This window comes from Taurulus bubalis (assembly GCF_910589615.1).
Source record: "Taurulus bubalis genome assembly, chromosome: 15".
NCBI classification, from domain to species: Eukaryota; Metazoa; Chordata; class Actinopteri; order Perciformes; family Cottidae; genus Taurulus; species Taurulus bubalis.
The window spans coordinates 11,734,245-11,749,268 of NC_136603.1; the positions used below are offsets into that span (position 1 = coordinate 11,734,245).

At 41.6% G+C, this 15,024-nt stretch overlaps 1 protein-coding gene across 1 annotated transcript; it reads right to left on the reverse strand.

Moving 5' to 3' along the window:
• Positions 1–616: 616 nt before the first annotated feature.
• nr4a2a (nuclear receptor subfamily 4, group A, member 2a) lies at positions 617–3,723 on the reverse strand (the record flags this gene model as incomplete). The annotated part of the gene is made up of 6 exons (XM_079231205.1): positions 617–873; positions 993–1,171; positions 1,338–1,540; positions 1,908–2,071; positions 2,233–2,362; positions 2,863–3,723. The coding sequence occupies 6 exons, from the start codon at positions 3,721–3,723 to the stop codon at positions 617–619; spliced, it is 1,794 nt and encodes a 597-aa protein (XP_079087331.1).
• Between the last annotated feature and the right edge of the window lie 11,301 nt (positions 3,724–15,024).

The following is a 15,024-nucleotide window of genomic DNA, read 5'->3' on the forward strand; positions in this document are numbered from 1 at the left end:
GGTATATATTATATATAGACATCACCTCAGCAAGTGCCTATAAAAGAAAAGGAAAAGGAAAACAAAATCAAACTAGAACATGCGTTGTCTTTTCTGGATACTTTTTGGGATCCTGTCAGAAACACATAGGCACGAGTCAGAAAAGAAAAGAAAAGAAAATGTTCATTATAACAAACTTTGTACACATGTTATAAACCGATGCATTGGCATCACATAATCTATAATAATATACAGTGAATGTGCGTGTGTGCATGTGTGTGCGCGTGAGTGGTCATATATATAAATGGAGTATACTACATCTGATGCTGAATCAGTAGAGCCGATGTTAAATAAACAGTATGATTGTAAAACCGGATTTACTTTGTTGACAATTTGTCCACCGGAGAGAAATTCCGATTCACTTGTTTGGCAATCAAATGAAAAAAAGGCCTACACAGTCTTCCTTCTGTTATTCTTTTTTTTTTTTCATGAATACTTACTCATAATGCGTACTGTTTGTTCAATTAGCCTATACGGAGCTTGCAAATATTCCGAAATAATAACGTTAAAAACCTGTCGAGTCTGACTCTTAAACAGTCTTTTGGAAGTTCTTTGAGGTCTTGCCATCGAGTCAGACTCAGAAAGGTAAGGTGTCGAGGAAAAGTTTGTCAATTATTGCTGGCGGAGGGACTAGATCTTCTAGTTTTAGGTAAAAGATACGCTGCAGACCTTGGGTACACAGTGTGCGCAGTTCAGGGAGCTTTCCCAAGAGTTTTGACAAGTAGTTGGGACGGTTCAATCCACCGCCATTGAAAGTCACTTGATCTTTGAGACAGTTGACTATCTTGTTTTGGAGATCCTCGACTCGTTTGGGTTCCTTTAGCCCGTGTCGCTCTGAAAGAAAAAAAAAGAGGAAAAAGATAAGTTATTTCCGATGCATTAATTAACTGTCTCTCCTTTGCTTGCATTGGAGCGCAGGCATAGTTTCCAAAGCAGCAGCCGCCTTTACGCACCTGTTACCATGGCGAGAGCTGCAATGCAGGAGAAAGCTGAGATGTCGATGTTCATGCTCTGCAAGTTGGAAGAAAAGTCTACGATAGAGTCCACCCACTCTCCAAATCCACGGACGCACTGTAGCCTGTGTAACACCACTCCATTACAAAAAATAAGTTTGCCTTCGACTGGGTTGGACCTGCAATTAACAAGAGAATGCCGTTAATTACGCTTGCCAATAAATGGGAATTTAACAGCCTTCTTATTATTGGGCAGCTAATAAAACCAAAAGCAATGAAGCTTGAAGGAGGAGCTGATGATTATCTAAAGCCAAGATTGTTTTGTTTAATAATTACGCGGCTTACCTGTACGCCAGCCGCAAGACAAAAAGTTCAAGGAAGGCGGATTCAAAGAGGAGATCTTGATCTTGCTTCTGTAGATCAGCAAAACCGGGGATCTTCTCCGCCCAGCCCCGGATGATCTCCATGGAGCCCGTCAGGAGATCGTAGAACTGCTGGATGTGCTGAGTGGTGTCTCCAGTCATTTGGTAGTCAGGGTTAGCCTGGAACTGGAATTTAATTTAAACAGCGCGTTAATGAGGTCCTTTAAAATATATAATCCGTGAAATTGCCAATGCCCATTTCCAAGAGGGAGAGGGTGCCTTTTCGCGATTAAATTCATGTCTTGTTTTATTAAGTTCTCTATTTCAACGCAATTTACTTAGGGGGAAATATGCCACATTAAAAGCCTGACAAAGTTAGGAGATGTATTACACACAACTTGCGAGGCAATGCATTGTTACCTAAAAGCAGGACTAAATTAAAAAGACCGTCAATCTTGTTCTTTCGGTTTTCTCCCGGAGTAGTAGCTGTCAACTTTTTTTCTTTTTAAGTGCTGTGTGTGTTTTATTTCTGGAATCATGGCACTTTACTTACTCTGGAGTAGTCCAAAGCAGACATGGAGGGGTTGGAGTCCACATGGGTCCGAACAAGTGCGCTTATGAGGCTCACCGGCGGCGAGGGTGGGGAGGGATCCTGTGGACTTTTGGGTTTGGATGGTAGTCGTCCTCTCCGACCTTTCAGATTATCAGTTCGGACAACTCCATTGGAAGAAATACATGACGAGTCATTAATATGCCTTCCTGTTGTTGTACGTAAATACTTAAATGTGGTAAAAAATAACAATCCAACAAACTATTACGCACAAGTGGTCATGAATCTAAACTACTGGCATAAAATGTAATACATGGTCTAAACATACCTTCTCTCACCATTCCGACGACCATGCACTTCTGAAAACGGCAGAACTGGCAACGGTTTCTTCGGCGTTTGTCAACAGGACAATTTTTATTCGCTAAACACACGTATTTTGCATTTTTCTGAACGGTGCGCTGGAAAGCAAGAAAAGCATAATGTCACTCTGCAGGCTTATTTCCAAAGCGATAAAACATGTAGAACACGGACTGCGGTTTGCTGCACAAGTGATACAACATTTAAAAAAAACATTAAAAAAATGAAAAGATAAAAACGATATAATATCTGTCTCATCTCCTGTTTGGGAGCCAACAAGAGGGAATAGAGCGCGCAGAAAATACACACTCGTGGTCTTTCATATTTCACTTATTCCTTTGAGATCAACTATGTATGGACAGATATGCTTGTCATATAAAGTTATTTTAGGCAGACACTTTTAGGTCTGTAATATTTAACGGGGCCCACATTGTAACTGCAATCCTATCCGACGTTCAGCCTGTGTTTATGAATATTTTTTTGGTGGGAAATTGATGCATGCTATATAACTCCCGGGCGCCGTGACTAATAAGGAACACACAGCATATCTTTCATGTAATAACAGTGACACTGATTCACGGTTGCTGTCATGTCAGCCCACCTTGAAAAATCCTTTGCAGCCCTCGCAGGTCCTCACTCCATAATGCTGGCAGGCTGCGTTGTCCCCGCAGACCGCACACAGACCCTCGTTTGACGGAGATCCTCGGGACGGGGGCGATGGCACTTGGCTGTCCACCAGCTGGTGCCCGTGGCCGAGCTGCAGGGAGTGAGGAAAGGCCAGACCCGCCTGCTTCCGGATGGGCACCCCAAAGCTCTGGCCGTCAAGGCCGCGGTGCACGCCCGAGTTGTCGTGGTTCATGGAGACGTGCAGCGGCCCGTCGAACCGCATCTGACAGCTGGAGACGGGAGTGCCGGGCGGGGACTGCTTGAAGGAGAAGAGCGAGAGTCTCGACACTGGGTTCTTGCGCTGGTCCATCATATGAGACGTGGCCGCAACATAGTTCTGGTGGAAACTGTGGAGGGAACCAGGGTCCTCCCACATGTGATTTGGCGGAACCTGGAAGTTTGGTGTACTCGGGGCGTGAGGCGAGGAGGGTTTGAAGTACATAGGCCCAGAGTGAGCTATCATGTCTTCCGACTGAGATGGCAGGTGGTTCTGCTGATGGTAGTTGTGCATCTGGACGTCCTCCACCTTGATAGAGGACTGCTCAGAGTGGGGCATCTGATACAGACAGGGCGGTTTGACGTCGTAACCGGTGTTATAGTTGTCCATGAATGTACTGAAACTCGGGAGAGAAGTGGTGGCTGTGATTTCAGTGTTGGTCAAGTCCATGCTAAACTTAACAAACTCAGGTGTTAAGAAGTCGCAGCTGTATTCTCCGGCGGGGTGGTAGCTGTAGCTCTGGGAAGCAGGACTAGCTCCTTGTGGTGATGATCCATACTGAGCCTGAACGCAGGGCATGGCTGAAACCCAAACCGGGAGAAACACATCAGAAATCCCTTTAAATAAATGTTCAAACTGTGCAAAGAGTCTTACGGTTTAGTGTGCAATCTACTTTTGCTCTAAATAAAAAAAATGAATAAACATGATTAAAAGAGCTGTATGTGTACAAGTGAATTCACAATAAAATACGATGAAACTATAACACGTCTGTATTTTTATTGGTAAATAATTCTCCATATCCTACCTCAAGTCTTCTGACAGTTTTCCGGTGACACTTGAAATGGGTATTATCGGGAGTCGTATGGGTGTCAGGATTCAAGAAAGCGGCTCTGTTCTGGATCTTTCCCTGATAAAACACATCACTTTGACATTGATTATCAAATGCAACAAATATCTCAAAATGACCACGACAGATTTCCCCAACACAAATGCGCACAAACTGCAAACAATTTAAAATGATGCACAGCGTTTAAATTGTCATAAAAAAAACTTTGAATGGATACATACAAAATACGTGCATATAGGAATTAAACGCTCTTCTTCTTTTCTGATTAAAAAGTGTGTGGTTGAGAGTGATAAACAGAACAACTTCGCGCACTTGACATTCTAGTGAGAACTTAAATTCTGGTGAAACACCAGCAGCACATCTGCACATGCAGTCTGTGTCAGACTCAGTTGTGGAATTCAGTTTAACAGCGAAAACAGACAAAAAGAAAAGACAATAAAAAAAAAGCTCCAGAGAAGGCGATGCCTGTAACGCGCACTGTGTTGCAAAGAGATGAGTGAATCTTACCTTTTTCACATCAGGATCGTGACTTTCAATCCATGCGATAAGCATGCAGGGGGTATTCATCAATTTCTGTAAAAGCTCCAAATCGTGAGCGGCGGCACCCAACAAAGCCAGGCAGACAAACCGTGTGACTCCGCGCACTGACAGCGACACCAGCTTCGACTACCCAGTCTGGCCAATGTGGCTTTGTTTATGTGAGCTCTGGATGCCGTGGCCCACGTGTTTCACAGCGCGACGTCATCGGCGTCGACGCCGACATGGACCAATCCGCGTGGGAACTTTCTCAAGCCCCAATTTTTCTGGCGAATATGTTTGTCTTGTGGTATGTGTTCTATGTTGCTTCCCACATGGACATTAGCAGAGATGTAGTGGAGGCTAAACCCTTCCGGGCTCACTTCAGACACTTGTGTGTGTGTGTGTGTGTGCACAGTATACTTGGGTCAGGCTTGTTTTGGGATGATATTAATCTGTGCTGCGATTTTATTGTATTTATCACTCGGGTGCAAACTTTTTTAATTTTTTTATATTGATGTGTGTAATCAGGTTTTTTTTCTTCTCCACATTAAAACACAGTTATTGCTTGTACCGACAATTCAGTTAATTCAACATACAATACATGTAAACTTTGCAGCAACCAACTTGTAAAGGTGCATTTTTATAATCTGGTATTAAAACACACAGCTCACATGCAGAAACATCTACATGCGAGCATTGAGCTTATTATTCAATGCCTGATAGTTGTTATTAAGTGTAACATTGAGAGGAGTGCACATTGGCACAGTTATGTCACAATGTGGCTAATACGCCAGACTCACTACACTTGTATGAAATAGGCCTAATGAAGCGAGGGTCAATATTATTCTTCGTTATCTTCTGACAGGATTTCTGTATTTCAATTGTGTTCCAAATTTAGACCTCAGATGGGGTGGGGTCTGCAGGGTGTGCAGCCTATTCAAAGAGCTGCTATAGAGCTGCTGGAGGAGGAAGGGGGGGATAATTAGCGGGCCTGAAGCCAGTTGTCATGAGGGAACCAATTTGGTCCCCAGAGAGGGAAACGTGATAGGAGCAGGCAGAATGGAGAGTGACGCAGAAAAACGCTCAAGTTGACGCAGTCGCCAAAATAATCTTTTGGCTTTATTGTTCTGCAGCGATGGCATAACTGATCTCTGTGTAATCTTACACCAGCACCTTGTAGCCAATGGAGTTGGCCTACATTTTTAAACATTCATATTGGCCTGGGCATCAAGCCAAACTGAGGAGGGAGCGCGCATTTAGGGTGCAACAAGATGTGTGGAGAGGTATGGCCACATGCACGCTACAGCAGCCAGCACCACAGCGCGAGCTGCGGCGTGTGCTATGTCTAGTGGATTGGCGCTTTATCATAGGAGTCACAGAACAACCATCATTCTGAACAGTGTGTGTGCGTGCGTGCGTGCGTGCGTGCGTGCGTGCCTTGTACTCAGTGCACACAAGGACAGAGTGTGCAAGGAGGGTGAAAAGGGAAACTGTATATCATGGTTACACTCACCTCTAGAGGACACTATTGTTCACCAGCAATACATCAAGCAGCGTCTGTTTCTTACAATTAACCTTTTAATTAACCTAACCCCATTAAGGCTGTTCACGCCCATTCGTTTTCAGGTATGCTTGGTGGCAGGTTTTGTACATTACAAATTCTCCACACTGTGAATATTCGGGGACTAAATAACGTAGTAAAAGTTTTTTTGTTCCCTCCTCCTTGCCTCATGGTGCTAATTAGACCACCTTTCACTACTTGCGTTTTTTTACAGGAGGCTTCCAGTTTATCAATACAAAAGCTTGAACTGTGTGCTGAAATCTACTGACCACATATGCATACAGTGTGTGCATAACCAATGTAAATATAGTTTGTGTGTGAAAACACTACAGGACGTGGTCACACTGTATTTCTGTCAGTCATTTACCATTTGGAATGAAAACACAATTAGCCGTTTAATTGGCCATTTTACTCAAGAATAATTAACTTCCCATTTATATGCGCAATTAATTGACAGCCATTTGAAAGTGAGTAGTTAGTTTTAATCACACAGAAGTCATTTCCTGAGATTATATTTGTAACTTTGTTTGAGTAAATGTCTACTGACATTACCAATTTTAGTGAGTGGGCGCGCGTTTGCGTGCGTGCGTGCGTGTGTGTGCGCGCGCGCGCGAGAGAGAGAGATACATCTTTTTTCATTGGCTTACAGACCGACACACACACACACACACACACACACACACACACACACACACACACACACACACACGAAAATCTCCAAAAAAATGCGCTTTATCAGTAAAACATATACAGTAGACGCTGTCTTCATGGCAATGTCGCAGGATGTTTATGGATCTCAGTTACAGTCAGACCAGCGGCTGAAAGGTCGCCTCAGGGTGAGAACTGGGAAGTGAGCAGTGATCACACTTGACTCGCTGAACATGAACATCGCGTTCATCATGAACCAATTACTTTCTGATTTGGCTTCAGATGGCAGTTTTCTATAACGCAAAAGTAATTTTGAGTCCGGACGGTTTTTTAGTCACTGCAACACAGCGCGGCTCCAGCCTGTATACGTCAGCGCTTACGTCACTTTGCAAGTGGTTCTCACGTCACGGGCAACCATCAGCATCACTTGTGTGGAAGGATCCATTCCAATGTCCCATTTCATGGACACAAAGTTATCTGACCATGATGAATTCTTAGATCATTTACACTCACACAAATCATGTGCCTCTCCAGGAGAGTCAGTCTTTGCAGATGTGGCACAGCTGTGGCAACATGATTGCATTTCAGCTTGAAAAGGTACAATACAGTCTCACAACTGTTGTGATGAGTTAATGTAGTGGAGGAAGACTGGATGTGGTCATTTCCAGTTATTATGTATTCAGATACTTATAGAAGTGGTAATTCCATATTGACAAATTATCTTCTAAATCAGTACTTATTAAAGGTATGGATGGGACAGCATATTATTATATCTTTCAGAGTGTTCAATGATTGAGGCATTAATGCAAGGCGGTGGAATGTAATAAAAGTATATTAATTCAAGCATACGTTAAGTTAAATTATTTGGCGCTTTTACTCTACTTGAGTATTTCAATGTCCTACATTACACTTCCACTCCACTACATTTTCAGAGTCCAATATTGTGCTGTAGTTACTTTTCTGATTAAGATAATGAGTAGTTGTTTGATTTTTTTAAGTACATTTTGCTTGCTTATAGTTCTGTACTTTTACTAAATGGCATATGTATTAATTGTGTTATTGCTACTTTGACTCAAAGATGCATAATTCCAAATTCAGCGCATATATGATCGAGAGATTGGCTTCATTCGGCTCTCAACATGGCGACATCTGGACCACCTTGGTAGCTGATCGGTTACAGCATATGACATATAACCACGCTACACAGTCTCACCTTAATCTGCCAAGTGTCCCACCACACACACACTCACACACACACACCCCTGCTTACCATGTGTGGACTATGTCGCACGTTATTCTTCCTCAGTAGCTCTGATTGTGTAATAATGATGCAGGTGTGTTTACATTGGAGTTAATTGCAAGTCGGGTACTTTGCATAAAGAGTGCCTCTGTGCAAAGCAGAAGCAGAGGAACTAGGACCAAGCTGCAGTTTGGCACATTGGGAGTGAGAAAAGGTTGAACCACAACGTCCAGGGGTCGATTCAGGCTTTGGATGTCATCTCTCTCTCTCTCTCTCTTTCTCTCTCTCTCTCTCTCTCTCTCTGTCTATTCCATTATATATTTCGATAGCAAATACTTGTTTGCCGCGGTATTAATGCTTTGAATATGGAATGTAGCACCTTTAGGCAGCCCATCTCATGTGTTGCATGGCATATCTTACCTGTGAAGTAGCGTGTAGAGTAAGAACTGTGTTTTCTAAGTGTTTTTTAAGTGTAGAGGAGCCGATGTATAGTTGTAGAACAGGGAAATATTCTGTGAAGCACCGCTTCCTCAAAATGGTATTTAAGCACATCACTGAACAAAGGTATGAACATAATTGAAAAAAACTGAGAAAATGGGTTTTACTAATGAGCTTTCCACTTCTTCTAATTTCATAATCACTGATTGATCCACTTCCTACTTAACATTAGTTAGCCCTGCAACTGGATAGAAATGAGGAGGGAATTGATCCGCTCACTTACACACACTTAAATTGAAGCCCAGTAGGTTTGTAAAATCTGCTGGTCCCTCGCACAAACCTCATTTCATTTCTAAGCACCAGCAGGTATCAAACTTTCTGAGAATTGAACAGCCCGACCCTGAAGGCATCCCTTTGCTCAGTGTCTTCTTTCCATTTCTAGATTCCCACTTTACAAGCTTAAATGTCTACTTAATATGCTTTAATGCCTGCTCTTTAGAGCCAGGGAGCACTTCATCACTTTTATACACCTTTATATAACACACTGTTAACTAGCAATGCCTTATGGAACAGCTTGTCTTGCAGCTGGAAGGTGCCTCCATGGTATGATGGAGGTACCTGTTCACCATTCACAATGAGACAGTAAAATGGGAATAGAGGCCTCTGCATACTGCTGCTGTCTATATCAGTCAACGATGAATATTCATGAATCACAGTGTCATGACATGCTCTGTAATTGGCAGCAACATTAGTAATGACACTGCTGGTATCAAGTCCCTGCATATTCATGTGGTGGGGCAATATTTCCTCGTGGTGATGTTTTTTTCTCTCCTCCTGAAAGTGAAAATGTATTCTGAAGCTGCAGGTGTCCCTGGTGCCACAATCAATTGCTGGCTGGATTGTGCCCCAGTGAAAATCAGACAAACCATTAGTTTCTTTGTCAATCTCTTTGATTAATAATATATCTGAATTATAAAAGGTTGAGAGGACTCTTAATAGTGTAAAGTGAATCTCTTTGTAATAGTTATGAATGCAGGGCTTCAGGAAATGTACCATGTCATTGCCACTGGCTATTGGGCTTTAACAAGATCACTGGTAAAAAAAATGTGTTGATGACTTTGGCCTAAAAAATAACACCAGAATTATTGAATTATTCTGATTACATGAGGAATGAGCAGTTTACGTCTTATCCAAGTAGAGGTGCGAGTAGATTTAGCAGCTTGCACAGACATGAGCCTGCTCATCGAGGTTACACGCTGATACTGGGCTCGCTGTGGCAGATTTCTTTTTGTACTGGAATTTGCTGCGGCTCCATTTCGGCCCTACTAAAGTGTCCTAGAATGGATGATGAGGGAATTGGATAAAGCTTTGCCTAATCTGCAAGGCTTTTGCCTCTGAGCAGCTATGCAGTATGGGAGGATTCCTGTCCTCGTGGCTTCAGTTTAGTGCAGTGCACCATTCAGACTGTGGTGTAAGGAGGCAGACCTGGTTCTAGACCATAGAAGGATCCGTATTGAGGTGGTAACATTGTTTAGGATAAAGTAAACTTCATAGGCACGGCCAATAGCCATGTTTCCATTGGTAGAAGAGGTATTCACATCCTTTACTAAAGTAAAAGCGCCAATACAACAATGTATAAAAACGCCATTGCAACTAAGACAAAGTACACAAACACCACCAGCGAAATGCACGATGCATTAGGTTGCTAATGCATCGTGCGTATGTAGCACTTTATTTTTGTAGCAGGAGGTACTTTTAGCTACATTATTTACAACACATTATACACATCTGAAAACATTGCAAGGTGCACCAACCAGACATTGCTTTTTTTGTAGGAGGTCCCAAGTCAAACAGGTTGGGAACCACTGGTTTAATCTTCAACAATGTATTGCATTTCATTATTTTCTCATTTGTTGTTTTATGTCAAATCTTAATCTGAAAAGTATACTATTGGTGTGAAATGTATTGTAAAGAAACACAACGTTTCCCTGTGAGTTGTGCAGTATCACTATAAACATTACACAGAACCTTAAATGTGTTGTACTTGAGTTAATGTACGTAGTTACTTTCCACCACTGCATGTTTCCTTAATAAAGTCCTGCACATTGACAAAAGATCAGATACATTCTGAATGCACCCTAACAGCCACATGATATCGCAGCTACACTGTGATATTTTGCTGTTCTTTTTCCTCTTTTTTTCTTGTTGATCACCAACTGAGCTGTATCTGTGCATTGCAGGAGGAGGCATGGCCTTCCACAAGGCAGGAATGGGAACTGCTGTCAGTGCTGGAGGAGCCTTGCATTTCATAGCTGTACTAGTGGGATGTATACTTAACAAAGTCATATTAATATAATTGGGAGGTTTCAGACTATGTTTGTTGAATAACTCATCATAAATTGGCCTCGTATTAGATGATGCTTGTAACAGAATAACATTTTATGTATTACAGATCATAAATGGGATAAATACTAAGGAGCAGGGACTAATTTTAGTTTTTTATGCATCCTGATCACTCGTCTTTCTAACAGATGGTAGATTGTTTTATTGCCTCTGTAAAGAGTCTGAATGGCTGTCATTTGTCTTTTTCTGTTTTGCTTATTTTAGATAATCCTGAGCCATAATCTTATTTACAAAGTACATGTGTTGCAATTAGTCAAGTTGCCTTGTTAACATGTCTCAGTGCTGTCCGTCTGCGTGCCACATGCAGATTTTGTGATTAATCTAGAAAGACAATATTTTTGAAATGTTATTGGGAGTGGAATATAAATAAGCATGTGATGTATTGTTTTTTATTGCTTGATGATGTCTGACATCTTTGTCACAGAAAATGCATGGCTTCCTTTTTCCTGAATCAATCATAAGGAATATAAAGACATATGCATAATAATGAAACACATTTATTAATGTGTACTGTCCCCTGGAGTCACATGACAATGAAATTAATGACTGGTTTCTTTTGCATGGATGCTGTTGGCCCATGTATCACACATGGAGGCGGCTGAACAGGTAAAAACCATCTAGGTGGATGAGCTCAGAGTCCAGAGCGGCCTTATGAAGGTCTCACGGGACTTTGATTGCGTTATCGGTGGAGTATGAGCCACAGAATCCAGTTAGATGCCCTCACTGGGAGTGATAGTTGAGTTTGTACTCTGGTTTGAAAATAAAGAGCGAGAGTTTCTGCTCATCCAAGTAGCTATTTAGTGTGAGTACACCAGTAGTTTTTGTTTGACCTTTTTTGATTTACAGTGCAGATTTAGCCAGTTTGTATAAAGATAGTGAATTGAAGCAAACATGTTTCTCCAACAAATGCAATAGTTACAGCTGAAAGTACACATTGTTGGTTTTGACTATAAAGTTTCATCTGGTTTAAAGGAATGTGTTAGGTTTCAAACAGCAAACAAACGGATAAAGGCCACTTTTTCCGAAAGCACCACTGCCATCGTTTTTTGGGAAGAGCTTTTTGAGAGCATCTTTCATGGCGGACTCTTGTTCAGCCCCTGTTTGCAACCACAAATGGGCATTCTCCATCCTGATGTTGCATAACCTCCCTGCCATTGTGATGGAGTTGCTTCCAAGCCGTCTCTCTCTGGGGTTTGATCTGTAAGACGCTTCGCATGTCTGCTATGAAGTCTAGAGCAGCCGCGTGTTTAGACTGGGAGGATTTCTCCCCTTTACGGGCTTTAGTCCAATCACCCCAAAAATGAATGGTATCTCCTTTGTTCTCTTCCAATGAGAGAAGTATCCACTTGTGGTTACCATTACATACCAAATCAATTATCCATGCCGCTGGTAGAAGGCTTCTTAAATGTGTTTTGCCCCTTCATTTAGTTGGGTTGTCTAATGGTGGTGTAGAGGGGGGTTTCAAACACTTCCTTCTAATCCTCAGTTATTCTTCCTTTCTTCTTTTCAAAACTGGGATTTACAGACCATCTGGGACAGCAAAGAAGCTTCTAATAGGCAAAGTTAAGAGCGATGTCTGTGTTAAAAATGTTATGGAAGTCCTAAGATTTCCCGCAAATACATTTATATTTTTTTTTCAGAAGAGATACATTGTTTTCTCTAATAATTTGTTCTATGTTTGGTTTCTAAAACCTGTTCTGTTCTCAGAACATGCAGATCCTTTTCGAGATGCATGCTGTCATACTGGTGGAAATGATTGTTGTTTTTAACCAATGGAATATGTATGGCCTCACAATATTGTTCTCGTCATGAATATTACAGTGGAAAGTTGTGCATATGTGAATAGCATCTGGATCCATTCTAAAGATTTGGGACAATAAGTATCCAAATGTTGATGTGTTTCCTTGGCTCCCATTGTCAAATCTCAAAACTGCCCCTGTGCAGGGAGACGATTTCTCATCAGGCACCAGCAGCCGGAGCACCAAGCTCATTCACGGAGGAGTCCGATATCTACAGAAAGCCATCATGAAATTGGATTACAAACAGGTAAATGCTTCATTTTTTCTCCGCAGCTGACACTTATCCGCAGAATTCCTGGTCCCTCTGGTCATATTGCTTTATTTACCCTCCCGTGTTCATTTTTCATTCACGGGAAGCAGTGACATGTTTTCCTTGAATGACTGCCTGCCTGGAATTTTTTGAAGTTGTTTTAAAGAATTTTTACAACTAAGCAGACTTCTGTTGTTTTTATATTGTGACTTAATTCATAAAATGATCTCTCAGTAATAGGTAGGATGAAGCCTATGTGTCCTCCTTTGTCTGTGAATTGTTTAAGAAGAGTCACCTAGGTTCAAACAGAAATGTCACCATTTTCTGTTACATTTCACAGTATATGCAAAATCTCATTATTCTCAGCGTGTGTTTTCTTTAGGAGCCTTATTTTACTATCTGTATGAACATACGAGGGTCCTGGAGGTGAGCAGCAGAGGAGACCAATTAGTGTGATTGCGAGAAATGCAACTGCCTAGTCAGCAGCTCGACGGTAAAATGTAGGCTGTGCTACATGTCTTGGATGAAACAGAGGGCAAATTAAAGCAACAGTTTTTTGTACTGGAACTTAAGACTTCCAGTCACCATAATATTTACCCTTAACATCTAGCCTTATTCTGGTTTCAAAATTAACTAATAACTAACTAAACGGCAAGAATTAAATTTGGTTTCTTTATTAGAGAAATATAATGTGAGGTTACCAGCAGGACAAGGTAAACTGTAATAGGTCATTGCTGTCATTTAAATATGTGCACGGATTATATTTAATTTATTACTTCAAGAATTTAAGAAAGGACTGAATTAAAGTTGGAATTTAAATTAGAGCTTAAAGCTGAAACAAGTAATAAGTCCTTTTTAAAGCCAAACATGACAAAAACATACCTTGTTCCAGCTTTCCAGATCTGATATTGGTGGGTTTTGTTTAGCTTCTCTGATAATAAATATAATAGCTTTAGATTTGTATTATTGCTTGGACCAAAAAGGCATTTGTAGGGAAACTGTCATGAGATTTTTGACAGTCATGGAACGATTGATTGATTGATTGATCAAAAAACAATATTGAAATATTGAATTATAAAAACAGTCATTAGTTTAGCCCTAATTCCAATTTACTTAATATCTGACAAATGGTCCATTTTGTGTATGTCCACACCATGTAAAGTCCAGTCGGTTGACTATCAAGGTGTGTTCAGACCAGACGTGAGTCAATGCAAGGATGCATCTGCACAACTTCGAATATTTCAACTCAAGCAAAAAGTTCTCGTGACGCTGTGTCTTGAAAGCCCATCATTGCTGTGATGTCATCTCTGGACAAGGCAGTGCAATTTACTGAGCTGCATGTGCCTCAGTATGATGTTATGAATCCAGACCTGACTGTGTTTCTTTGATTTTCACAACAGGTACAAGGCAGCAATAGGGATTATTTTGGAAATAAACGTTGCGAAGGGATGTGGTATCAATGGAGGTAAGCCCCTCTTCCTCTGTCAAAGAAGTGCTCAAAATGGCTGTTCAGGGTGAATATTCACAAACACTCCAGCAGCGATATTCAAACGAGTAACGCAAGGCCAAAATCCACTTTGCGTTTGGTATGAACACACCTTCACAGCTATCTGTCAGCGCCCTTATCCAAACCGCTTCAGGTGTTTAAGTAAGACCACACCTCAACAATTCTCTGATCATTTTTCACCCCATATACCAGAACAAGCAGTAAACCTTTCCCTTGATAAAGGTATGGAGTTGGGAAGATGGAGAAGTTCAGCCGAATGGTAGTAAACTTTACAATCACCTTTGGGCTGGGAGGCCCATTGAAGTGTAAGGTAAAGGAAGAGTGCTCCATGGCATCTCTGCACCATCTCGCCTTTGCTCTCTCAGACTTGGTTGAACTCAGGGGCCTTGATTTGATTTGTGCAGTCTTGAATCATAAGCTTTAATTGCACCTGACATTTAAAGCTTCTCTCTGGTATTTAAAGCAGTGTACAGGTGTGGCTCATTACTGAGAGGGGGATAGGAGACTTTCTGATTTCTCTCTCATTGCTGGGCCATGGCAGCGTCTTAACTCATCATGCTGCCTGTCACCATCCCAGAACCCCTCCTTCACTCGCACAAAGCCAGATCTGACCTAACTATCATCAGTCAAACCAGAGTTCAAGCCTATCATAAATTGAAGTCCTCTGT